The 27,924-nt window shown below is 49.2% G+C and overlaps 1 protein-coding gene across 2 annotated transcripts in view; it reads left to right on the top strand.

The window, feature by feature from the left end:
- The first annotated feature begins 9,855 nt into the window (after nt 1-9,855).
- Nucleotides 9,856-27,924, top strand: part of ppp1r7 (protein phosphatase 1, regulatory (inhibitor) subunit 7) — a 47,485-nt gene continuing 29,416 nt past the window's right edge. For both annotated transcript variants that reach the window (XM_072474851.1, XM_072474850.1), the window contains exons 1-3: nt 9,856-9,960; nt 12,893-13,006; nt 17,999-18,054. In XM_072474851.1, coding sequence (XP_072330952.1) covers nt 9,909-9,960; nt 12,893-13,006; nt 17,999-18,054 — 222 coding nt within the window. In that variant the 5' untranslated portion in view covers nt 9,856-9,908. The remainder of the gene's footprint in view (nt 9,961-12,892; nt 13,007-17,998; nt 18,055-27,924) is intronic.

Here is a 27,924-nt window from a genome sequence, read left to right as displayed (position 1 = left end):
TGTCGCGGACCCAGTGGAGGGGATGCCTGAGATAATGCAGACACTCAGGGAGTTTGGAGAATTTTCAGGATATAAATTGAATATGGGGAAGAGTGAACTGTTTGTGATGCACCCTGGGGAACAGGGCAGGGGAACAGATGATTTACCGTTGAGGAGGGTAACAAGGGATTTCTGGTATTTAGGGATCCAGATGGCCAGGAACTGGGGAACCTTGCATAAGCTTAACATGGCACGACTGGTGGAGCAGATGGAAGAGGACTTTAGGAGGTGGGACATGGCGCCCCTGTCATTGGCAGGCAGGGTGCAGGCGGTTAAAATGGTGGTCCTTCTGAGGTTTCTTTTTGTGTTCCAGTGCCTCCCTGTACTGATTACAAAGGCCTTTTTTAAGAAGGTGGACAAGAGTATTATGAGCTTTGTGTGGGCTGGAAAGACCCCAAGAGTAAAGAGGGGGTTCCTGCAGCGCAGTAGGGACAGAGGGGGACTGGCACTGCCGAGTCTAAGTGATTATTATTGGGCCGCCAACGTGTCAATGATATGTAAGTGGATGAGGGAAGGGGAAGGAGTGGCGTGGAAAAGACTGGAGATGGCGTCCTGTAGGGGAACTAGCATAAAAGCACTGGCGACGGCGCCTTTACCGTTCTCCCCGAAAAAATACACCAAAAACCCAGTGGTGGTGGCAACTCTGAAAATTTGGGGTGCAGTTGAGACGACATAAGGGAGTGATGGGTGCCTCAGTGTGGTCCCCGATAAGGAACAACCATAGGTTCGTCCCGGGAAAGATAGATGGGGGATTTAAAGCTTGGCAGCGAGCAGGAATTGCGAAATTGAAGGATTTGTTCTTAGACGGGACGTTCGCGAGTCTGGGAGCACGGACAGAAAAATATGGGTTGCCACCTGGGAATGCATTTCGCTATAAGCAAGTGAGGGCATTTGTGAGGCAACAGGTGAGGGAATTTCCGCAGCTCCCGGCGCAAGAGATCCAGGACAGAGTGATTTCGGGGGCATGGGTGGGTGATGGCAGGGTGTCAGATATATATAGGGAAATGAGAGACGAGGGGGAGACGATGGTAGAGGAGCTGAAGGGAAAATGGGAGGAGGAGCTGGGGGAAGAGATTGAGGAGGGACTGTGGGCAGATGCCCTAAGTAGGGTAAACTCTTCGTCCTCGTGTGCCAGGCTCAGCCTGATACAATTCAAGGTTCTACTCAGGGCGCATATGACTGGAGCAAGGCTGAGTAGATTTTTTGGAGTGGAGGATAGGTGCGGGAGATGCACGGGAAGCCCGGCGAACCACACCCACATGTTTTGGTCATGTCCGGTATTGCATGGGTTCTGGGTGGGTGTGGCAAAAGTGATTTCAAAGGTGGTGGGGGTCCGGGTCGAACCGAGCTGGGGGTTAGCTATATTTGGGGTTGCAGATGAGCCGGGAGTGCAGGAGGCGAGAGAGGCCGATGTTTTGGCCTTTGCGTCCCTAGTAGCCCGGCGAAGGATTCTACTTATGTGGAAAGAAGCTAAACCCCCGGGCGTGGAGGCCAAGATAAACAATATGGCAGGGTTTATAAAATTGGAGCGGATAAAGTACGCACTAAGAGGTTCGGCTCAAGGGTTCACCAGGCGGTGGCAACCGTTCCTCGACTATCTCGCAGAGCGATAAGGGAAAATAGGAAAGGTAGCAGCAGCAACCCAGGGGGGAGGGGCGGGGGGATAGGACTAATTCGTGTCCTCAGGGGTTTTATGTGTGTGTTTATATATTAATTATTTATATTAGATGTTACGAAGTTACTATTTTAGTTACTATTTCTGTTGTTTCTTATTTTGTTGTTGGCAGTTGCCGTTAGTTAGCATATTATTTATTTTAAAACGATCAAAATAAACAAAGCTTGGGAAAAATGGGAAAATTTTGTTTTTGTTTTTGTTTGATCGAAAAACTTTAATAAAATATATATTTTTAAAAAAACATTAAGGGCATTTAAATGGTCATTGGATAAACATATAGATGATAAGGGAATACTGTAGATGGGCTTTAGATTGGTTTCACAGGTTGGCGCAACATCGAGGGCCAACGGGTTGTGATGTACTATTGTTCTATGTAGGGTGGTCTTTCAAATGGCCGGTGCAGACTCAATGGGCCGAATGTAGAGATTCTATTTGGGATTAATGGTGAGAGCAGTAGTGTGCCACTATGTAAGGTAAGATTAGAGAGACCAGTGAAAAGTGGTCAAAAAACATTGTGGTTCTGGTCCAATGATCTGGTCTGGCGGCCGTAACAAGGAGTTTGGTGACTTTCATCATGGCTGGCGAGTTCCTGGCCCCCTTGGAAGGAGGGCTTGCCTCAGGAGTCTGCAAACGTCTGCCTGGTTTGAATGTTTGAGCCTCAAGATGCACTGGGGCTTAGTTATACCCAGGAAGATCATTACCTTCCTGAGGCACTGTGTTGAGGCCTTGCCTACTGGAAGCTAGAGCTCAGTATTCATCCTCTGTGGTAGTCACTACTGTTGTATTATGTTGTATATATGGGTATTACGATAAGGCTCCTGTACTACAGATACGGGGGTAGATCCCTGCCTGCTGGCTCTGCCCAGGAGGCGGAGTATAAATGTGTGTGCTCTCCGAACAGCAGCCATTTCGTAAGCTGCTGTAGGAGGCCGCACATCTCTGTGTAATAAAGCCTCGATTACTCTCTACTCTCGTTTCGTCGTAATTGATCATGCATCATCCCATCTGTCCGGTAGAGTGGCAGGTAACATTTGAGAAGACTGCGGTAGCTGCTGCTGCTGCTCTTGTTCCTCATCAGAAGTCCAAGGTAGGGCAGCACAAGTGACTCCTGCACTGCTGTGCAGGCTGAAATCTGGTAAGTGCGGGTCAAAGTTGAAAGAATCCAAGGTATAGCAGAAATGACCTCCATAATCTCAGAAATCACCTCATAAACAGTGATAATGTACTCTTCGAACACATAGTGTGAGCAAAACCTGTTTTTCTTCTTTCATGCGGTGTGGGCAAGGCATTTTGTGACCAACCCTAATTTCCCTTGAGTGGCTTGTGTGGTAGTATGTATTGGGGGTCATGTGGGACTGGAAGCCCTAATGTCATTGGCTGACAGATCCCGGGTCCTGGTTGGCCGTTGACCTCATACTCCGCCCTGAAGGCGAAGTATAAGAAGCCGGTGCCTTCCCCCGCACGCCAGTTTACTATCGGGCTGCTGGGGAACAGACACGCTTAATAAAGCCTCACCGACTTCACTCTATTCGTCTCACGGAGTCTTTGTGCGCCACAGCTTGCTGTGTTATTTTTGAGGGCAGCTACGAAACAACCACATTCTGTGGCTTTGGAGTCATATCCAGGCCAGACCCGGCCAGATGATCTTCTCGAAAGAACATTAGTGAGCCAGATGAATTTTTACAACAATTGATGATAGTTTCACAGGTCACCATTACCAAGGCTAGCTATATATTCCAGATTTATTAAATTTGAATGCCACCAGCTACCATGGTGGGATCCTTGTCCCCAGAGGAGTAACCTGGGTCCAGTGACAGTACCAGGCCAACACCATCTCCCCATATTTCATCCAGGCAGTTGTAATATCTGTAATAGCATCAAAAGGTTTTCCAAACATGTCAATAGTTCAGTTCCTCTTCTCCCGTCTTGTTCATACTGGTACGGTGCTTGCGGTTAATGCAGAGGCTGATGGGTTTCACTGGTCTCCCAAAGCTGCCATTTTCTGTATATTAAAGCAAACATTGCTTTCATATTTTCCTTATTATGGACGAGTGTCATGTGGAGGATGCAGAGATGACCACATAAGGGAGTTGATATCACCTTCTCTTTCAGCTGTATCCATAAGCATTTCATAATGATAATTCAATGTGAATTGGACGAGGAATCTACTTTTAAAAAAATAAATTTAGAGTACCCAATTCATTTTCTCCAATTAAGGGGCAATTTACCGTGGCCAATTGACCTACCCTGCACATAGAACATAGAACATAGAACATAGAACAATACAGCGCAGTACAGGCCCTTCGGCCCACGATGTTGCACCGAAACAAAAGCCATCTAACCTACACTATGCCATTATCGTCCATATGTTTATCCAATAAACTTTTAAATGCCCTCAATGTTGGCGAGTTCACTACTGTAGCAGGTAGGGCATTCCACGGCCTCACTACTCTTTGCGTAAAGAACCTACCTCTGACCTCTGTCCTATATCTATTACCCCTCAGTTTAAAGTTATGTCCCCTCGTGCCAGCCATATCCATCCGTGGGAGAAGGCTCTCACTGTCCACCCTATCCAACCCCCTGATCATTTTGTATGCCTCTATTAAGTCTCCTCTTAACCTTCTTCTCTCCAACGAAAACAACCTCATCAGCCTTTCCTCATAAGATTTTCCCTCCATACCAGGCAACATCCTGGTAAATCTCCTCTGCACCCGCTCCAAAGCCTCCACGTCCTTCCTATAATGCGGTGACCAGAACTGTACGCAATACTCCAAATGCGGCCGTACCAGAGTTCTGTACAGCTGCAACATGACCTCCCGACTCTGGAACTCAATCCCTCTACCAATAAAGGCCAACACCATAGGCCTTCTTCACAACCCTATCAACCTGGGTGGCAACTTTTAGGGATCTATGTACATGGACACCTAGATCCCTCTGCTCATCCACACTTTCAAGAACTTTACCATTAGCCAAATATTCCGCATTCTGTGGGTTGTGTGGGCGAAACCCACGCAGACACAGGGAGAATGTGCAAACTATCCACCGACAGTGACCCAGGGCTGGGATTGAACCTGGGAACTCGGTGACCGTGAGGCAGCAGGGCTAACCCACTGCGCCACCGTGCTGTCCTGAGGAATCTACTTTGAGCCATTCTGTTAATGCAAACAGCATCACAGTCTTAGTGACCCATCTGTTTGAAAGCTTTTTTCCACACTGTGTTTAGGAGCTTCCCAGGGGTACATATCAATTAAGAACCAGTCAGAGTTATGCATTTTGGAAGTTTGATTTATTACATTTCTAATTGATTTCTATGAATGCCTCCATTAAAAAAAAATTGCAGTAAATGTCACTGATTATTTTTGCATCAAACAACCATTTAGTGTCCATTATACTGATCTCTGAGTAAGAGAGTAAGATTGATGACCCAAATTCTCTATACAGATATACTCTGCTACTGGTAAATATTCTTGGGTTCTTGATAACCAAAAACATCTGTTTATGTGTTAACTTCTTTCATAGCATTTTCTGGGTAAGTTTACCACCATGTGGGGGTGCCACGTGGCGCAGTGGATAGCACTGGGACTGCGGTGCTGAGGACCCGTGTTTGAATCCCAGCCCTGGGTCACTGTCCGTGTGGAGTTTGCACATTCTCCCCGTGTCTGCGTGGGTTTCACCCCCACAACCCAAAGATGTGGGGGGGGCATGGTAGCACAGTGGTTAGCACAGTTGCTTCACAGCTCCAGGGTCCCAGGTTCGATTCCCGGCTTGGGTCACTGTCTGTGTGGAGTTTGCACTTTCTCCCCGTGTCTGCGTGGCTTTCTTCCAGGTGCTCTGGTTTCCTCCCACAGTCCAAAGATGTGCAGGTTAAATGGATTGGCCATGATAAATTGCCCTTAGTGTACAAAACGTTTGGGTGGGGTTACTGGGTTACGGTGATAGGGTGATTCTCCAAAATGGAGACTAAGTGTTTGCGCTGTCGTGAACGCCGTCGCGTTTCACGACGGCGCGAAACGGGCGCGGGGACTATCGATTCTGTCCCCCACAGGATGCCAGCATGGTGTTGGAGTGGTTCATGCCGCTCCAGCCTCCCTTCCCAGCGCCAAATTGGTGCCGCGTCAACCCCCGCATGCGCGGGGGACCTCTTCAACGCTCCGGCCCTGACGCAACATGGTGCGGGGGTTCTGGGGCTGGAAGCGGAACAAAGTAGGCCCAGGGGGGGAGAGACCGGCCCGCCGATCGGTGAGCCCCGAGCGCAGGCCAGACCCCATCGGAGGCCCCCCCCCCGGTGAAGGAGCGCTTTTCCCCGCCCCCCAGGCCCTTCGCGCAGAGTTCCCGCCGGCAGCGACCATGGGTGAATGGCGCCGGCGGGACTCTGCTGTATCCGCGCGGCCGCTCGGCCGATCCGGGCCAGAGGATCGGCGGCCCTGCCTCGTACAGCGTCCCGCGACCGGCGCCGGGCCAAACCCGCTGGTGTAAATGGCGGCGATTCTCCGCACCTCGGAGAATCGTGTGCCAGCGTTGGGGCATCGTGGCGCGGTCGCGGCGATTCTCCGGCCTGGCGCTCGGCTCCGAGTATTGCGCCCCAGATTTATTTTATTTATAATATTTTTTAAAAATAAATTTAGAATACCAAATTTATTTTTTCCAATTAAGGGGCAATTTAGCGTGACCAATCCACCTACCCTGCACATCTTTGGGTTGCGGGGGCGAAACCCACGCAAACACGGGGAAAATGTGCAAACTCCACACCGACAGTGACCCAGAGCCGGGATCAAACCTGGGACCTCGGCGTTGTGAGGCAACAGGGCTAACCCACTGCGCCACCGTGCTGCCCTAGGCATCAGAGTTATAAGTGAAATACAAATAACTGTTTATTTGTAACATCAATAGAGATAGGAAATGCGATGATTATCATAGAATAATGGCCAGCTAATCTATTACTTCCCCCCTCACCCTTTATCATCCCACCCTCAACCCAAACATATACAAGACAGACACACACACAGAGGGGAAAGGAAAAGGGGTAAAATGAGAGGGGTTAAAATGGAAGAAAGAGAGATAAGTGTCCTTGTTGCTGATATTGAGGTCATTGTAGCCAGCTATCTTCCCAGGATGCAGAGTGCTGAAGTCACCAGATGGTTTGGATCTTCTGGCCGTAACATTCAGGCCAGACCCTCGGGCTGTGGGATCCCCTCTAGGAAGTCACTTTAACCTTTTTTCCCCTTTTTCTCTTTATAAATTTAGAGTACCCAATTATATTTTTCTAATTAAGGGGCAATTTAGCATGACCAATCCACCTAGTCTGCACTTCTTTGGGTTGTGGGGGTGAAAACCATGCAGACACGGGGAGAATGTGCGGGAGTGGGAAACTCCAAACAGTGATCCAGGGCCAGGATTGAACCTGGATCCTCAGAGCCATAGGCAGCACTGCTAACCACTGCACCACTGTGCCATCCAGGGGGAGTCATTTTAATTTGCGTTAGACTGGACCTTCACACAGAAGATGCACTTCACATCTGTTCAATTTCTTATTTGTTTCCTACTCCAGCAGACTGACCAACAGCTTGTCTGAGATAACAAAAGTATCCACGAGGCCTTAGAGTGATCTGGTAATCTTACAGAGAGAGGAATCCGGAATGTTCCCCATTAGCTCTGTCCTCAGGCTTTAAACGTTCAACAGTTGGGTAGAAGAAAAACACTGGCTGCTCCATTTACCTAAAGTGAGCTCCAGCAGAGGTATTAGAGAGAGAGTTCCACCCTTTCTGGGAGAGACATTTAAAAGTGTTCAGCTGAGTTCAAATCGAAACTGAAAGCAAAAACGCCCAGTCTCACAAAGTAAGGGACATTTCGGAATGATCAGCACCAATCAGCATCGAGGATCCGTTAAGTCCCGGGAATTTAAAGTAACTGGTTGGCTGCCAGCCAAGTCCATCAAGATGAGTCATCAATGCACCAAACCAAGCAGCACATCTCACCAGGGGATTTCCTGAGGCCAGACCGACTAGCACATCTTCCGGGGGTGTCTCATTTGTTTTTAAAATTAAAGTGCAGTCCATCTGAAAGGCATAAGTCCCAGCAACTGTCCAGGCACACAAGTTATAAAAGGAAAGAATAACAGAAAATAAAGGGAACACACAAAGGAAACCAAGTTTAAACAGGAGGATCCTTACACTGTGCTCAGCTTCAGAAGCGATGCTATAATAATGCTTCAGTCGCCCTGAGGGCGATCTTTTGGTGCAGTGGTAATGTCCCTACCTCTGGGCCAGAATCTCTGAGTTCAAGTTCCACTTCAAAGCTTGATGGCCATGGAAGGTGCCTTCACAATGTGGTTGATTATAAGCCTGTAAATTGCTCCAATACACTTGATGGTAGGCAGTTAGAGCTGGAGAGTTTCCGGGTTAACCATACTGTAGAAGGCAATGGCAAGCCACAGAATTAGTTTGCCAAGTGTAATTATGGACCAATCCAATGGAAGTCCATGGTTGCCAACACCCTCTTCTGGCATGGTACCTGAAAGAGGAGGAGGAGTCCCTGAGGGAAATACATCAACGAGGCTTCTCGCTCTTTACCATTAACCAGTGACACATTATGGAAGATGCAAGTGTGTGAGCATTGGATAAGGGGATGAGTTGTGATGTGGTCAACCATAGCAGCAATGCAAGCCGTACTCACTATTTGAAGAAAGGTAATTCGGGCATGGGACTAGATGGACCCTGGTATGCATGGAGCTGTATCCCAGCATCAGTCAGTGCTTTCAGGAGAAATTACAGGTTGTTGGTTTTGGGAGTATTATGTGGGTCCACTTGCTGAAAGGGACAAGTGACAGCATCTCTAAAAACAAGATTCCACTTGAGATGTATTTTTCAGCAGTACTATCAATAATTTACGCTAAAGCTGCTACAGCATGATCACCTGAGTGCAAAAAAACAAACTTGGGTGCAAGGCACAATGTAAACTCTGATAAGAATCTACTTCATAACTGTTCGCACCATTTATTTTTTCATTAAACTGAGCTCCTCTCTGCTTCTTTGAGCAAATGTAAAAAAAATTAAGTTTAATAGTGGTGGTGTCTTGCCCCTGGGTTAGGAATTTGGGGATCAAACCTCTTTCAGAGAGTCGAGCTTATAAGAGGCTGACGCTATGATTCAGTGCTCAGGGAATGCTACACTATCAAAGGTGTCAATTTTTACTAGAGATATTTAACTGGAGGCATCGTCTCGCTCGCATCTGTAGGGGAAATGTAGGGGAGCCAAGTCAACATTTGCCCCTCAGCTAACATCACTAAAAGGAATTAACTGGTCATTTTAATTTTTCTTTGTTAGACTTTGATATGCTCAATTTGGCTGCCATATCTTCCAATATTACAATAGTGGCTATGCTTAAAAAACCCTTACTTGATTGTGTAGAGCTCTGGAATGTCTGGTGGTCCTATGAAGAAGGGTTGACTAGGTTGGGCCGATACCCATTGGAGTTTAGAAGAATAAGAGGTGATTTTACGTATGTTATTGTGGAGCTTGACAGGGTGGATACAGAAAGGACGTTTGCCCTTTTGGGAGAGACTAGAAGTGGGGGTTGGAGGGGGGAAAGTTTAAGAATTTGGAGGCTCTCATTAAGGTGGAGTTGAGAAGATTTTATTTCTCTCCCAGAAGGTCATTATTTGTGGAATTCTCTTCCTAGGAAAGCAATGGAGGCTGGGTCATTGAATCTGTTCATGGCTGAGTCGGACTGACTTTTGATCTACAAGGGAATCAAGGATTATGGAGGGCAGAGAGAAAAGAGATGTTGAGACCACGGCAAGGTCAGCCATGATCTTCTTGATTGGTGGCAGAGGCTGGAAGGGCCTTTGTTACTATGCAGGTTGGAAGGTATATAATAATGCAATTCTGAATTATGCCGACATAGATACTGCTAATGATGAATATAGGAGCAGCATTCATGTTTATTCTGAGCTGTGAGAATTTGCAGGTGATTTTGAATGAAGGTGACAATTGCTGTCATTCACTCCACTGGCAATCTTCATGATCCAGTGACAGACTCCAAGCACGCATGCGCAGACTGCTGCCGGGGCCAGAGCGCTCGACCCGCCTCCGGCTCGCTCCTACTGGTTAGCACTGTTCGTCCCCGTCTTCCTATTGGACAAACGAAGCTGTCAATCCATGGGAGGAACTTCCGGTGTGTAGGGGCGGAGTGAAGAATGGCGGAGAACGGAGGGGATCAGCAGCTACACCAACAGCAGGCCATGGAGAGTGAGTGGGGGAGGGGGATAACAGAGCGGGGGGGGAGAGAGAGAGATAGAGATATAGATAGATGGCGCGAGGGAGGATTAGGGGGGAGATGGGGGCGAGGGAGGATTAGGGGGGAAATGGGGCGAGGGAGGGTTAGGGGAGAGATGGGGGCGAGGGAGGATTAGGGGAGAGATGGGGGCGAGGGAGGATTAGGGGGGAGATGGGGGCGAGGGAGGATTAGGGGGGAGATGGGGGCGAGGGAGGATTAGGGGAGAGATGGGGGCGAGGGAGGATTAAGGGGGAGATGGGGGCGAGGGAGGATTAGGGGAGAGATGGGAGCGAGGGAGGATTAAGGGGGAGATGGGAGCGAGGGAGGATTAGGGGGGAGATGGGGGCGAGGGAGGATTAGGGGGGTGATGGGGGCGAGGGAGGATTAGGGGGGAGATGGGAGCGAGGGAGGATTAGGGGGGAGATGGGGGCGAGGGAGGATTAGGGGGGAGATGGGGGCGAGGGAGGATTAGGGGAGAGATGGGGGCGAGGGAGGATTAGGGGGGAGATGGGGGCGAGGGAGGATTAGGGGAGAGATGGGGGCGAGGGAGGATTAGGGGGAGATGGGGGCGAGGGAGGATTAGGGGGAGATGGGGGCGAGGGAGGATTAGGGGGGAGATGGGGGCGAGGGAGGATTAGGGGGGAGATGGGGGCGAGGGAGGATTAGGGGGGAGATGGGGGCGAGGGAGGATTAGGGGGGAGATGGGGGCGAGGGAGGATTAGGGGGGAGATGGGGGCGAGGGAGGATTAGGGGAGAGATGGGGGCGAGGGAGGGTTAGGGGAGAGATGGGGGCGAGGGAGGATTAGGGGGGAGATGGGGCGAAGGAGGATTAGGGGAGAGATGGGGGCGAGGGAGGATTAGGGGGAGATGGGAGCGAGGGAGGATTAGGGGGAGATGGGAGCGAGGGAGGATTAGGGGGGAGATGGGGGCGAGGGAGGATTAGGGGAGAGATGGGGGTGAGGGAGGATTAGGGGGAGATGGGAGCGAGGGAGGATTAGGGGGGAGATGGGAGCGAGGGCGGATTAGGGGGGAGATGGGAGTGAGGGAGGATTAGGGGGGAGATGGGAGCGAGGGAGGATTAGGGGGGAGATGGGAGCGAGGGAGGATTAGGGGGGAGATGGGAGCGAGGGAGGATTAGGGGGGAGATGGGGGCGAGGGAGGATTAGGGGGGAGATGGGAGCGAGGGAGGATTAGGGGGGAGATGGGAGCGAGGGAGGATTAGGGCAGAGATGGGGGCGAGGGAGGATTAGGGGGGAAATGGGGGCGAGGGAGGATTAGGGCAGAGATGGGGGCGAGGGAGGATTAGGGGGAGATGGGGGTGAGGGAAGATTGGGGGAGAGATTGGGGGAGATGGGAGTGGGGGAGATGGGAGTGGGGGAGATGGGAGCGAGGGAGGATTAGAGGGGAGATGGGAGCGAGGGAGGATTAGAGGGGAGATGGGAGCAAGGGAGGATTAGGGGGGAGATGGGGGCGAGGGAGGGTTAGGGGGAGATGGGGGCGAGGGAGGATTAGGGGAGAGATGAGAGCGAGGGAGGATTAGGGGGGAGATGGGGGCGAGGGAGGATTAGGGGAGAGATGAGAGCGAGGGAGGATTAGGGGGGAGATGGGGGCGAGGGAGGATTAGGGGAGAGATGAGAGCGAGGGAGGATTAGGGGAGAGATGAGAGCGAGGGAGGATTAGGGGGGAGATGGGAGCGAGGGAGGATTAGGGGGGAGATGGGAGCGAGGGAGGATTAGAGGGGAGATGGGAGCGAGGGAGGATTAGGGGTAGATGGGGGCGAGGGAGGATTAGGGGGGAGATGGGGGCGAGGGAGGATTAGGGGGAGATGGGGGTGAGGGATAGGATGGAGGTGAGGGATAGGATGGAGGTGAGGGATAGGGGGGAGATGGGAGCGAGGGATTAGGGGGGAGGTGGGGGCGAGGGATTTGTGGGGAGGTGGGGGGGCGAGGGATTTGGGGGGAGGTGGGGGGCGAGGGATTTGGGGGGACGCGGGGGCGAGGGATTTGTGGGGAGGTGGGGGCGAGGGATTTGTGGGGAGGTGGGGGGCGAGGGATTTGTGGGGAGGTGGGGGGCGAGGGATTTGGGGGGAGGCGGGGGCGAGGGATTTGGGGGGAGGTCGGGGCGAGGGATTTGTGGGGAGGTGGGGGGGCGAGGGATTTGGGGGGAGGCGGAGGCGGGGGCGAGGGATTTGGGGGGAGGTCGGGGCGAGGGATGTGGGGGCGAGGGATTTGGGGAGAGGTGGGGCGAGGGATTTGGGGGGAGGTGGGGGCGAGGGATTTGGGGAGGTGGGGGCGAGGGATTTGGGGAGAGGTGGGGGCGAGGGATTTGGGGAGAGGTGGGGGCGAGGGATTTGGGGAGAGGTGGGGGCGAGGGATTTGGGGAGAGGTGGGGGCGAGGGATTTGGGGAGAGGTGGGGGCGAGGTATTTGGGGAGAGGTGGGGACGAGAGTATGAGTGAAGGGTTGGTTGGGAGTTATGTGAGAGAGTGAGGTGCTGGGGCAGGAGGATGTGAGGGGCTGTTGACGATTGGGGATAGTGGGTGAGTGAGGGACCAGTGGTGGGTAGGAGATTGAATGATGGGTCAAGGCAGGGTGTGTCTGAAGTGTGAAGGTGGGTGAATGAGTGAAGAACTGGGGATTGAGGAGGTGAAGGAAGGTGGATGAAGGGGTGGGAGAAATAATCGCCTGGGGAGGGAGGCAGGGTCCTGAGTCAGAAGCGGGTAATCGGGTGTTGGAGATGAGCACAAGGTGTAAGTGAACGAGGGACTGGGTGAGGTGAAGGAGGTATTTGGTGAGGGGCCTGAGGAGGAAGAAGGTGGGGAGAGATTGCAGAGGGAGCAGGGTAGTCCAACTGATGAAGGTTAAAAGTTACCAACTGAAATACAGTAACCCTGTGGTGTTCACAGTTGACAGACGAGTGGAATCCGAAGAGTCTGGGGATGAAGAAGGACGTAAGAAAGGAACTATTGATGAGTTGTCTCAGAATATACGGTTGAGGGGAACTGGAGGAAATCCATCAGGTACCAAACTTCCCTCATTTTTGGTGCATGTATAAAAGTCCAATTGGAAGCAAATATGTTGTGAAGCAGCCATAAGTATGCTGCAGACAGACATAGATAGGTTGAGTGAGTGGGCAAAAATCTGCCAGATGGAGTATATTGTGGGAAAATGTCAAGTTATTCCATTTGGCAGGTAAAATAAAAAAAGCTGAGTATTAGTTAAATGGAAAACAACTTCAGAATTCTGAGGTGCAGAATGACCTGGGTGTCTTGGTGCATGAAAATGTTAGTATGTGGGCACAGCAAGTAACTAAGAAGGCTAATGGAATGTTATTTAAAAAAATATATTTTTATTGGAATTTTGTATTTATTGTCTAAACTCTGTAGAATAATACAGGAACAACCATAATAATCAACATAGTAACAATATCAGCTCGGGCGTCACGGGCTGTTCCCACGTCCAAGACGGGTGGTCCCCGTTCTTTCTTTCCTTCCTTACTTTAGTTACAAAGGTGTGTGTAGCATTTTTAAAAAAATGTTCTTATCGGAACTCTTTGTAAAAAAAAAAAAAATTAGTGTACCCAATTCATTTTTTCCAATAAAGGGGCAATTTAGCGTGGCCAATCTACCTAGCCTGCACATCTTTGGGTTGTGGGGGCGAAACCCATGCAAACACGGGGAGAATGTGCTCTTTGGTTTGTGGGGGCGAAACCCACGCAAACACGGGGAAAATGTGCAAACTCCACACGGACAGTGACCCAGAGCCAGGGTCGCACATGGGACCATGGCGCCCTGAGGCAGCAGTGCTACCACTGCGCCACCATGCTGCCCCTTATCGGGACTCTTAACTTAGTGATATGGGTCATGCACATCTTTACACGTATTTACAACTCTTTTTTTTAAAAATTAATTAAATTTAGAGTACCCAATTCATTTTTTCCAATTAAGGGGCAATTTAGCGTGGCCAGTCCACCTACCCTGCACATCTTTGGGTTGTGGGAGTGAAACCCACGCAAACACGGGAAGAATGTGCAAACTCCACACAGACAGTGACCCAGGGCCGGGATCGAACCTGGGACCTCGGTGCCATGAGGCAGCAATGCTAACCATTGGTACCTGCATTTACAACTCATTCATACTTTATAAATACCCTTACTGCATCTCGACCCCCACCACCCGGGATGTGGCCTCAAAAAAGGCCATCCAGAACTCCGAGTCTGGGGCAGGACCAGAACATGTGGGTGTGGTTGGCCATGTAGTGTAGTCCGTGGTCGGAGATTACAATTCTATTCTCTCTCTCTCGCTCTCTCTCTCTCTCTCATCCCCCCCACAAAAAAAAAATCTGCTCCATAAAGTCGTTTAATTCTAGTGCCATACCTGTCCTGGGGTTGGATCTGTCCATTGCCCGGCCTTGTCCCCCTCCATGATAAGTCGGTGGATGTCTAGGTCCCGGATTTTGGGCATAGTCTTCCTGACGAATTTTGCATCGTCCCAGTTCGGGCATATATGTTTACCAAGACTACTGGGGCCTTTTCCAGGGTCCCGCTAACCATAACGCATTGCCCCCCCCTCAAAGATCCATCATTGTGCTTGTCACTGTGAATTAGACCGTCCTGTTGATGAGTATGGCCACCTCTCTCGCCCTGGTGCCAAAACGTGATTGAAACATTTGTCTCACCCAGCGCTTGGCTGTAGTTGGTCCCTCTCTCTCAAGTGTGTCTCCTGTAGGAAGGCTACGTCTAACCTCATACTCTTGAGATGGGTGAGGACTCTGGATCTCTACATCGGCCTGTTGAGGGCCCTCACGTTCCATGTTATAATCTGGAGGCTCCCCCCCCCCCCCCCCCCCCACTTCCTGTGGGGTCAACCATACACACCCTGTGGGCTTGGCCCTGTTTGCCGGGCCTTTCCTTGCTCACGGGCCACTCAGGATCGCCACTGACTACTTCCTCTTTTTCATCATTGCCATGTGCGACGTGTTGCAACCAAGGCTCTATCTTTCCTCCCCTTCTCCCCCTGTGCCCCCTCACCTTTATGCTCCCCCTCCTAGCCCCCACCCCCCACTCCCCCTTGGCTTCATCCCTTCCCTGCCTCCCCGACCACTGCTCTTCACCCTCTATTTCCCTGAAGCTCAGTTTTTCCCTTCCCCTCTCCCAGGAGGCCCGCTGTGCCCTCCTCCTTTCTTATACTCCCGTATACCAGCCTGCTCACCAGTGTAGCGGCTCCCCTAACAGTTTGTTTCCCCTATTTAACACCCAGCTCTCTTTCTCTCTCTCTCTCTCTCTCTCTGATAAGTGATCCAAAGTTTGTCAGTGTAGAACATGCCAAACCACACCCCACTTTAGTAGAGCGCGGATTTGGCACCGTTGAATTCTGCCCGTCACTTGGCCAGGTCTGCACAATGTCCTGGTACAAGCGGATGGAATGTTCTTCCCACTCTCAACCTCTCGCACTTTTCACCCACCTCAGCAGCCATTCTTTATCTTGATATATGTGGAACCGCTCAAGTTATGCCCTCAGTCCTTGCCGACCAGCTTCCCAAGCATCGCTGCCACGTATTCCGTGGGGTTTCTCCCCTCCATTCCCTCCGGCAGCCTCCGATTCTCCTGGTGATCCACTTTGTCTTTTGGCACCTTCTGGGTCTTGAACAGGCTCGCTATCGCAGCTTCGATTGCCACGATCCAGTCCCCGTGGACGCTTCTTCATGGCCCCATGTCATCGTCTCCTAGTCTTCCAATATCCGCTCCATATCGTTCATTGCCTCCTTTATGGGGGGGGCGTCGCGAGTTCCACTGCCGTTTCGGCGGCTGCCAGGCGGTCTCTTTTCGTCTCTTCCCTGTAGCTCAGAGGTGATGAAATTTGTCCATCCACGCCTGGGTATGTGCTGGGAATAGTGTGGGGCTGACCCGCACAGGTTCCGCAACTCCATTTTGAATACTGTATGCAGTTTTAGTCTCCTAATTAAACAAAGGATGTAAATGCATTAGAGGCGGTTCAGGGAGGATTACTAGATTGATACCTAGGTTGTCTTATGAGGATAGGTTAGACAAGCTGTGCATGTTTCCATCGGAGTTTAGAAAGACGAGGGGTGACTTGATTGAATGGTCTTGACTAGGTGAATGTAGAGAGAATGGTTCCTCTTGTGGGTGAATCCAGAACTAGGGGGTACTGATTTAAAACTAGGGGTCACCCTTTTAGGACAGAGGTGAGGAGAATGTTTTTCTCTGAGGGTTGTGCGACTTTGGAACTGCCTCAGGCAACGAAGGTTGGGTCATTGAATATTTTAAGGTGGAGGTAGATAGATTAATGGGAATGTACAAAAATTATGTACTGTGGTACGAAATTCAGAGTTTTACGGTCTGTCCCGTGAACCAGATGTGAGTGCATGCAAAATTCATTCTGCCTGGGATTCCCAAATTGATACTCCGAATATATATTCTTCTATTCAATTACAGTGTGCACCTCATTCCCAGACATGTCTGCATTATGCAACAATTTCCTCCTCTTCTGCAACCACCCCGTGTGGTGCTCTATCTAGCCTGTTTTGGTGTTTGGCAATTCAGGGTCATGGGAAACTTAATCTGAGAGAGCTGTTTGTTTTGATGCCTTACCCTTTGTAGAGACATTTCCAAGCAAAGACAAAAGAGAGCTGTTAAGACTGAAGCTTATGAGGTGACGCAAACTATTCTGTGTGCGGTACCCAAAGTCACAAATCTCGTGTACCATATTGGTAACTGTATGCTATAGGTAAAATTGTACCAATCTCAAAAAAACTTTGCTGCACACATGAAATACTTAATTATCCAATTATTGCCACCTCTGTGTGCATACTTGCAGTTGTCAGTACAAGTACAGAGCAAGTGAAAGTGGTAATGTTTTAAATTTGCGATTTCTTTTCAGCAAACTTTGAAATATAAAATAAAAATCTGCAATATAGGATGTTGTCGTAGAATACCAAATTTAAGTTGGGTGATCGTACTTCGGCTGGGCTTCATTGGATTTTATAGGGTTTCAAGTGCTCCTCAATGCTTCTTAAATGTCAAAGGCTCCCTCCTCTACCACCCTTTCAGGTGAGTTTCAGATTCCAACCATCCTCTGGGTGAAAAAGGTTTTGATCCCCTTTGAATCTCCTTCCCCTTATCTTAAATCTATGCCCCCTGGTTATTGATCCCTCTATTAAGGTGAAATGTTTCTTCCCATCTACCCTATCTATGTCCCTCAATTTTGTACACCTCAATCAGGTCCCCCCTCAGCCTTCTCTGCTCTAAGGAAAGCAACCCCAGCCTAGCCAACCTCTCTTCATAGCTGAAACGCTCCAGCTCGGGCAACATCTTGGTGGATCTCCTCTGCCACTCTCAAGTGCAATCTCATCCTTATTGTGTTGCGCCCAGAACTGCACACAGTATTCTAGCTGTGGTCTATTGAGTGTTTTATACAGTGCCACAACAATCTTCCTGTTCTTATAATATAACCTATGCCTCGGCTAATAAAGGCAGGTATCACATATGCCTTTTTAACCACCTTATCCACCTGTCCTGCTGCCTTCAGGAATCTTTGGACCTGCACCCAAGGTCATTCTGGTCCTATGTACTTCTTAGTGTCCTGCTGTTCATTGTGTATTCCCTTGCCTTGTTAACCCTCTCAAATTACATCACCTCACACTTCTCAGGGTTAAATTCCATTTGCCATTGTTTTGCCCATCTGATCAGCCCATCTATATCATCCTATAATCTAAGACGTTCCTCCTCGCTATTTACCACACCACCAGCCTTTGTGTCATCTTCGAACAGTGTATCAGACAGTTGCAGGTAGATTGAAGGACCAGATTTGAATCGTGACGTAAGGCCCTCAGCAGGTGCTGACCTCTAAGAAAGGATTTCTGACCCAAATTTGCCTTTCTGATGTTGCTGTATAAACCTTTTGCTGAGATTACTAATTGTCTTTGGTTTTGCACTTCAGTACAGAAATATTAATATTGATTAGGCTAATAAAAAACGCTAAATTCTATTTCAGGAGAGCCAGACACTCCAGTTGATATCGACGCCATCATTTTAGATCCTGAAGCAGAAGTAAGTCACCTTTTAAAAGGGGTTTTGCTACCTTGTAGATTGAAGATACAAGTTGTGACTACACAGCCTGCATTGTTGGGGCGCCTGGTGTAGTTACTTTGTTTCATTGTTTTTTAAGGAGGGTGTCATGGAGGGTTTATAATCTTTTATAATCTTTATTATTGTCAGAAGTAGGCTTACATTATAACTGCAATGAAGTTAGTGAAAAGCCCCTAGTCACCACATTCCGGCACCTGTTGAGGTACAGAGGGAGGATTCAGAGTGTCCAATTCACCAAACAGCACATCTTTCGGGACTTGTGGGAGGAAACCAGAGCACCCGGAGGTAACCCGTGCAGATTCCGCACAGTGATATAAGCCAGAAATCGAACCTGGGACCCTGACGATGTGAAGCCACAAGAGTGCTAACCACTGTGCGACCGTGGGTTTGTTATCTTCATGCATTTGTTGCCGTTGAGTGTAGTTAGTTGCCAATGTTGACTGTTCCCTGCCCTTGGAAACCCCTGGAACCTTCTTGTACGGTTACAGCTCATGGCGGAACGTGGGTTAGAACATAGAACATAGAACATAGAACATAGAACAATACAGCGCAGTACAGGCCCTTCGGCCCACGATGTTGCACCGAAACAAAAGCCATCTAACCTACACTATGCCATTATCATCCATATGTTTATCCAATAAACTTTTAAATGCCCTCAATGTTGGCGAGTTCACTACTGTAGCAGGTAGGGCATTCCACGGCCTCACTACTCTTTGCGTAAAGAACCTACCTCTGACCTCTGTCCTATATCTATTACCCCTCAGTTTAAAGTTATGTCCCCTCGTGCCAGCCATATCCATCCGCGGGAGAAGGCTCTCACTGTCCACCCTATCCAACCCCCTGATCATTTTGTATGCCTCTATTAAGTCTCCTCTTAGCCTTCTTCTCTCCAACGAAAACAACCTCAAGTCCGTCAGCCTTTCCTCATAAGATTTTCCCTCCATACCAGGCAACATCCTGGTAAATCTCCTCTGCACCCGCTCCAAAGCCTCCACGTCCTTCCTATAATGCGGTGACCAGAACTGTACGCAATACTCCAAATGCGGCCGGACCAGAGTTCTGTACAGCTGCAACATGACCTCTCGACTCCGGAACTCAATCCCTCTACCAATAAAGGCCAACACTCCATAGGCCTTCTTCACAACCCTATCAACCTGGGTGGCAACTTTCAGGGATCTATGTACATGGACACCTAGATCCCTCTGCTCATCCACACTTTCAAGAACTTTACCATTAGCCAAATATTCTGCATTCCTGTTATTCCTTCCAAAATGAATCACCTCACACTTCTCTACATTAAACTCCATTTGCCACCTCTCAGCCCAGCTCTGCAGCTTATCTATATCCCTCTGTAACCTGCTACATCCTTCCACACTATCGACAACACCACCGACTTTAGTATCATCTGCAAATTTACTCACCCACCCTTCTGTGCCTTCCTCTAGGTCATTGATAAAAATGACAAACAGCAACGGCCCCAGAACAGATCCTTGTGGTACGCCACTTGTGACTGTACTCCATTCTGAACATTTCCCATCAACCACCACCCTCTGTCTTCTTTCAGCTAGCCAATTTCTGATCCACATCTCTAAATCACCCTCAATCCCCAGCCTCCGTATTTTTTGCAATAGCCTACCGTGGGGAACCTTATCAAACGCTTTGCTGTAATCCATATACACCACATCAACTGCTCTACCCTCGTCTACCTGTTCAGTCACCTTCTCAAAGAACTCAATAAGGTTTGTGAGGCATGACCTACCCTTCACAAAGCCATGCTGACTATCCCTGATCATATCATTCCTATCTAGATGATTATAAATCTTGTCCCTTATAATCCCCTCCAAGACTTTACCCACTACAGACGTGAGGCTCACCGGTCTATAGTTGCCGGGGTTGTCTCTGCTCCCCTTTTTGAACAAAGGGACCACATTTGCTGTCCTCCAGTCCTCTGGCACTATTCCTGTAGCCAATGATGACATAAAAATCAAAGCCAAAGGTCCAGCAATCTCTTCCCTGGCCTCCCATAGAATCCTAGGATAAATCCCATCAGGTCCCGGGGACTTATCTATTTTCAGCCTGTCCAGAATTGCCAACACCTCTTCCCTACGTACCTCAATGCCATCTATTCTATTAGCCTAGGACTCAGCATTCTCCTCCACAACATTATCTTTTTCCTGAGTGAATACTGACGAAAAATATTCATTTAGTATCTCGCCTATCTCTTCAGCCTCCACACACAATTTCCCATCCCTGTCCTTGACTGGTCCTACTCTTTCCCTAGTCATTCGCTTATTCCTGACATACCTATAGAAAGCTTTTGGGTTTTCCTTGATCCTTCCTGCCAAATACTTCTCATGTCCCCTCCTTGCTCGTCTTAGCTCTCTCTTTAGATCCTTCCTCGCTACCTTGTAACTATCCATCGCCCCAACCGAAACTTCACACTTCATCTTCACATAGGCCTCCTTCTTCCTCTTAACAAGAGATTCCACTTCCCTGGTAAACCACGGTTCCCTCGCTCGACGCCTTCCTCCCTGTCTGACCGGTACATACTTATCAAGAACACGCAGTAGCTGATCCTTGAACAAGCCCCACTTATCCAGTGTGCCCAACACTTGCAGCCTACTTCTCCACCTTATCCCCCCCAAGTCACGTCTAATGGCATCATAATTGCCCTTCCCCCAGCTATAACTCTTGCCCTGCGGTGTATACTTATCCCTTTCCATCATTAACGTAAACGTCACCGAATTGTGGTCACTGTCCCCAAAGTGCTCTCCTACCTCCAAATCCAACACCTGGCCTGGTTCATTACCCAAAACCAAATCCAACGTGGCCTCGCCTCTTGTTGGCCTGTCAACATATTGTTTCAGGAAACCCTCCTGCACACACTGTACAAAAAACGACCCATCTATTGTACTCGAACTATATCTTTTCCAGTCAATATTTGGAAAGTTAAAGTCTCCCATAATAACTACCCTGTTACTTTCGCTCATATCCAGAATCATCTTCGCCATCCTTTCCTCTACATCCCTAGAACTATTAGGAGGCCTATAAAAAACTCCCAACAGGGTGACCTCTCCTTTCCTGTTTCTAACTTCAGCCAATACTACCTCGGAAGAAGAGTCCCCATCTAGCATCCTCTCCGCCACCGTAATACTGCTCTTGACTAGCAGCGCCACACCTCCCCCTCTTTTGCCTCCTTCTCTGAGCTTACTAAAACACCTAAACCCCGGAACCTGCAACATCCATTCCTGTCCCTGCTCTATCCATGTCTCCGAAATGGCCACAACATCGAAGTCCCAGGTACCAACCCACGCTGCCAGTTCCCCTACCTTGTTTCGTATACTCCTGGCATTGAAGTAGACACACTTCAAACCACCTACCTGAACGCTGGCCCCCTCCTGCGACGTCAAATCTGTGCTCCTGACCTCTATACTCTCATTCTCCCTTACCCTAAAACTACAATCCAGGTTCCCATGCCCCTGCTGCATTAGTTTAAACCCCCCCAAAGAGCACTAACAAATCTCCCCCCCAGGATATTTGTGCCCCTCAGGTTCAGATGTAGACCATCCTGTCTGTAGAGGTCCCACCTTCCCCAGAAAGAGCCCCAGTTATCCAAAAATCTGAAACCCTCCCGCCTGCACCATCCCTGTAGCCACGTGTTTAAATGCTCTCTCTCCCTATTCCTCATCTCACTATCACGTGGCACGGGCAACAACCCAGAGATAACAACTCTGTTTGTTCTAGTTCTGAGCTTCCATCCTAGCTCCCTGAAAGCCTGCCTGACATCCTTGTCCCCTTTCCTACCTATGTCGTTGGTGCCAATGTGGACCACGACTTGGGGCTGCTCCCCCTCCCCCCTAAGGACCCGGAAAACACGATCCGAGACATCACGTACCCTTGCACCTGGGAGGCAACATACCAAACGTGAGTCTCTCACGCTCCCACAAAATCTCCTATCTGTGCCCCTGACTATAGAGTCCCCAATTACTAATGCTCTGCTCCTCTCCCCCCTTCCCTTCTGAGCAACAGGGACAGACTCCGTGCCAGAGGCCCGTACCCCATGGCTTACCCCTGGTAAGTCGTCCCCCCCACAAGTATCCAAAGCGGTATACTTGTTTCTCAGGGGAACGACCGCAGGGGATCCCTGCACTGACTGTTTTTTCCCAGTCCCTCTTACAGTTACCCACCTATCTCCAATCTTTGGTGTAACTAATTCCCTGAAGCTGCTATCTATGACCCCTTCTGCCTCCCGAATGATCCGAAGTTCTTCCAACTCCAGCTCCAGTTCCCTAACTCGGTCTTGGAGGAGCTGGAGATGGCAGCACTTCCTGCAGGTAAAATCAGCAGGGACACTAACTGCATCCCTCACCTCAAACATCCTGCAGGAGGAACATTGTACTCCCTTCCCTGCCATTCCTCTAACTTTCTACCAAGATCTGGCTAACAACTAAATTAAATTTTTATAAAAAATAATAATAATATAATAAAAATATGGTACTTACCTCAGACCAATGGGTTTTATTATTAGGTTAGAGGAGGAGGGCGGGTGGGAGACACTACACGTGTAGTGTCTCGGGTTTCCTCTCCACCAGAATTTATTGGTGAGGGTCTTCCCAGACGTCCGCGGGTCGACTTCCTGATCCCGCCTAAAAAACTAATTTAAAGAAAAGAGAAAAAGTCTCAGCTCCTGCTGAAACTGACTCACCACTCACCAGCTGCTCTCACGCCGCCGCCGAAATCGACTGGCCTGCCCCTGCAAAGAGAAGTGCTTTTAAAGGTTGACTTACCTCCCAGCACCCTCCTTCCGCAATGCTCCCGCTGAAACTGACTAACCAGCTGCTCTCACGCCACCGAAATCGACTGGCCTGCCCCTGCAAAGAGAAGTGCTTTTAAAGGTTGACTTACCTCCCAGCACCCTCCTTCCGCAATGCTCCCGCTGAAACTGACTAACCAGCTGCTCTCACGCCACCGAAATCGACTGGCCTGCCCCTGCAAAGAGAAGTGCTTTTAAAGGTTGACTTACCTCCCAGCACCCTCCTTCCGCAATGCTCCCGCTGAAACTGACTAACCAGCTGCTCTCACGCCACCGAAATCGACTGGCCTGCCCCTGCAAAGAGAAGTGCTTTTAAAGGTTGACTTACCTCCCAGCACCCTCCTTCCGCAATGCTCCCGCTGAAACTGACTAACCAGCTGCTCTCACGCCACCGAAATCGACTGGCCTGCCCCTGCAAAGAGAAGTGCTTTTAAAGGTTGACTTACCTCCCAGCACCCTCCTTCCGCAATGCTCCCGCTGAAACTGACTAACCAGCTGCTCTCACGCCACCGAAATCGACTCGATTCTTGCCTTGCCCTCACTTGCAGCACCAAATACCTGAAAGTCCTTTAGTCAGATAGGTCTGTGGCAATGGCGACGTGCTGTCTTGCTCATTAAGATGCTGTTCAGCTGAAGAAATTTACATTTGTGGATCCTAAGAGAAGGAGATTCAGCCATTTGTGAATTCACATGAACAATTATGCTTATTACTATAGAGCACCCACACACATCTGTATCGGTTGATTGGAGCCAAGGGCCACAGTTTTCTAAAATGTTAGCAAGTTAGTCTTTCCCAATATTATCCAAGTTACTTTTGAAGATTCACCTGTTGATATTCTCAGCGCACAACATTTTGTCCAAGACCTTTCAAGTAGATCTTCAAACCATTAGTCTCTAATGTGCTGTAAATGTGATCCTCAATGATTCATCTCTATTGCAAGCTTTGGTCTTTCATTAACCACATCTCCCAGGGGCTCACCTGCTCGATGCATGAAGCAATCTGATCGCGCAGTTCCTTATCTGTTGCTTGCATGTACCAGACGTGCATCAACCCTGCAGTCAGTTGGGTGTTTCCCTTTGAGGCCCCATGATCCCGTTCCCAGTACTGGGCGGTATCACAAGAGCAAGGTGGAGTAAGGGGTGATCTGATTAGTCTGTTAAGTAGTGTACTCCTGATCAGGTGCACTAGATTGAGACTGGTGATCTTGCACTCTGAGGCGTAATATTATTTATGATAAATGAAACGTGTTCTTACTGAGGTTTTGTAACTTCAAAATGCACCAGATACTATTTTGCATAGTTGATAGTGAAATCAATAATACAATATTGGTATAACTCATTTTTAATTTGGAAAATTGTGTTTAATTTTGTGTTACTGGCAATAACACAAAATTCCCAGTGTAAACGCCAGTTTGTAGATAAGCTGGACTAAACTAGCATCCGAATATATCCTTGCCCTGTTCAGATTGTGGAGCAGTAACCAGCGCTTTCAAGAGAAAAAGACTTTCACTTCTAGGACCTCTCGCGAACTTCTCAGTGCTTTGCAACCAATGAAGTATTGTGAAATATTCTCTCACTAATTGTAAGATACGCTGCAGCCAATTTGCACACAGCAAGGTGTAGTCACTTAAAATGGCCAACTCCCGATTCAAAATGGCGAATGGCAAAGGCTGATGGGAAAGTCAGCCAACAAGACAAAAACCAGCAGCTGCAAGTTGGCTGTGTATTTACCTCTGGAAAGGCCAGACAATATCGATACCAGCAACCATCAGCATAACAAAACAACAGCCATCTGCATACTAATGAGCAATCCCCGGGAACAATGAGCAACATTTAGACACAAAGCAAAACCAGACTCTTTGGCGCCAGCAAGAGCCTACACAAAAGGAGGTGAACGAGCACCTCAAGACCGCCCATCGATCAGGGAACCGCTCCAGCATTGGAGAAAATCGAACCAAGCGATTAGGACAAAGTCCAATCACTTGGGACCAGGTACAGGGTCTGCCCCGAAAGGCAGGAAGCCCCTGGGGACTATAAGAATTGAGCCCCAAGTTCAAATCGATCTCTTCTCTTCCCTTCGTCTCCACCTCTTCAAGCTCTTCGTCTTGCCCGGGTCACCCAGCACCAACGAACCAACATTGACCGCGAGTGACTCCAGTGAAGATCAAACTCGTAAGTCTTAATTCAACGCTCGGTACGAGATAGGCGCTCCTAGCTACCAATCAGTACCAACTTCGAATCCCGCAGGCTCAGAACCCGAACGAAAGGCCATTTGTTTCCCTGACCTGGTGGACCAGTTCCAAGTTAAGTATAGGCCTGTTAGTTGTAGAAGTAGCTTAAACATAGAATTTGTGCATGAGTAGCGATTACTGTGTATAATAAATGTGCTTTGATTTAAACTTTACTAATCGGTGTATTGGATTATTGATCATTACTCTGACTTGAACCTCGTATTTACAGCACCGCCTTAATACCCCTGTCCCAAATTTGAAGAGCAGCATTCGGATTAATACCTCTGTCCCAAATTTGAAGAGCAGCATTCGGACAGGGGCTGCTTTAGCACGCTGGGCTAAATCACTGGCTTTTAAAGCAGACCAAGGCAGGCCAGCAGCACGGTTCGATTCCCGTACCAGCCTCCCTGAACAGGCGCCAGAATGTGGCGACTAGGGGCTTTTCACAGTAACTTCATTTGAAGCCTACTTGTGACAATAAGCGATTTTCATATTTCATTTTCATTTCATTTCATTTTCATTTCATTTTGTGGCGGTATCAGAAAGATACCTGGCGACTCAAGAGCAAAGGTAATAAAACAGAGCAATTGAACTAAGGCAAAGTTAGCAACATTATTTGGCGACATCCTGACGGGACCCGATCTAGAAGTGGAAAACCACTCCGGGAGAACCCAGAATTTGAATTAGAGATCCAATTGGAAACAGAAAACCACAAGTGTTCAAGCAGTTCTGATCAATACTCATAATTCGGAAGTGTGTGTATGCATGCGTAACAGGGCGATAAGGTAAAACTGATAGTTTTTTGTTGCGCCAAAACTGTCGGAAGTTTGTATTTTGGAAAGTAGCGAAAGCCGTACCCGTATTTACAGCACCGCCTTAATACCCCTGTCCCAAATTTGAAGAGCAGCATTCGGATTAATACCTCTGTCCCAAATTTGAAGAGCAGCATTCGGATAGGAAAGATGGCAATGTAGCGCCTAATGAACCCAGAGGAATTTGCTGTCGCAGCGACCAGCAGCAGTAGAGTGGGACAATGTCCCATTTGGGAGGAAGAGATCAGGAAATATCTCAAAGGGAAAGGATGTCCCCTTTGGAATGATTTCTGTGACAACGAGGAATCAGGTCCCGGGAGTATAGGACATACTTGGTGGGAGAACCTGAGCGAGATCCACAAAAAGAGCTTAGGGAAAGCTCGCAAGCCGATGGCATTCGTGTCCTGCTTGGCACAATTGCGAGGCACAGAGGATGTCGTTAGGACGCTCTGGAAAGAAGTTGAGGGCATACATCGAATGAGTAAGGTCGATGTAAGCGAGGTAGAAAAGGAGAATTTGGAATTGAGAAGGAAATTGGCAGCAAAAGATGGAGAGGTGGATGACGCCAAAAGGGCTCACCAGTCTTGTCTGGCGCACTTAAGCAGCTTCCAGTCCCAATACGAAAAGGCCTATCAGGACACGCAACGTGCTGTCCTGGTACGTGAAGAAACAGAAAAGCATGTAGAGGCATTACAGAGACAGTGTAGCGATCTAAAGGCAGCATTAAGAGCACGCCATGCTGCCACCACAGAACAAAGACAAAGTACGTTAGATTACGCAAAGTGCCGGAAGCAGATTGCAGAGCTGCAATCGCTGCTTTCAGTTCAGAAAGGTTTCCAGGAAACCTTTGGAGAAAAATTAGATCAGGAAGACGGCCCTGATTGGGAACAATTGAACGAAACAGCAGAGAGATATGTTCAGGGAACATGTGCGCAGGGAAAGCCACAAAAGAGGAAAGCGCCCCAACCCCCCACACAGCGCAGAGTTCAAGCTCCAATGAACCCAGTAACCACCCACCGCACAGCCACATCGGACGATGAGGAATTTCTATATTCCACCCCCTTAACAGTGACCCAATTACGGGACGCGTGCAATAAGATCACACCTTTCCTCCCCACGTCAGACCCCCACCATTTCTTTGCCACAGTTAAGCATCAGGCGACCATGTATGGCCTGGATGAGCGAAGCATGTAAAGCTCACCGTTTTAAGTTTAGGCCCTTCAGTAGCAGCAGCCCTTCCCGACGCACAGAATGTAGGAGGAGGCACCCTTGCAGAAATGCATACCCCGATCCTGGATGCGATCGGGTATAACCGGGGTGACCCCGTAGATGGCCTCAACAAATGTAGGCAAAAGAAATCCGAGCACCCCACAGCGTTCGCTGGATGCCTGTGGATCCACTTTACAGCAGTCTTTGGAGACTTAGACCGTGCCCATTTGTCCCCAGACAACATGGCCAAATGGACCCGCACCCTTATCTCCCATGCTACGGAAACAGGACAGAAAGCCTGCGCGAGTTATGATCCCTCAGAGGAGGCCCATAACGAGAAGTGGGTCGTGAAAAGATTGTCCCGCGCTTGGGAGCAATCTATACAAAGTAAATCCGCAGTCAAGAATCCCGAGGAAAAGCAGGCCGGAACAGATATGCAGGCAGTAAAAACACACCAGAACCCCGCCTGGGTGAATGAGGGAAAGAACAGCCCCTCACCCAAGTCACAGGAGTGATACAACTGCGGACAGTTGGGACACTTCGCAAGGGAATGCAATGCCCCAAAAAGCCACAGAGAGCCCAGCAGACGGGCACTCTGAGTAAGAAAAAGACAGAGCCCATTCATAGCGTTAGCGCCCGTTCAGATCAGACGGACTTGACCGGAACAGACTGACGGTGTACGGGCTCCCCCAGTTGGGTCTACGACACCCTTTGGGATAGGTCCGGACGACCGGTAGTTGCAGCAAAAATTCGGGGACTGCCCATC

This window comes from Scyliorhinus torazame, chromosome 14 (genome assembly GCF_047496885.1).
Source record: "Scyliorhinus torazame isolate Kashiwa2021f chromosome 14, sScyTor2.1, whole genome shotgun sequence".
In the NCBI taxonomy this organism is placed as follows: Eukaryota; Metazoa; Chordata; class Chondrichthyes; order Carcharhiniformes; family Scyliorhinidae; genus Scyliorhinus; species Scyliorhinus torazame.
This window is presented reverse-complemented; position numbering and strand designations above follow the sequence as displayed.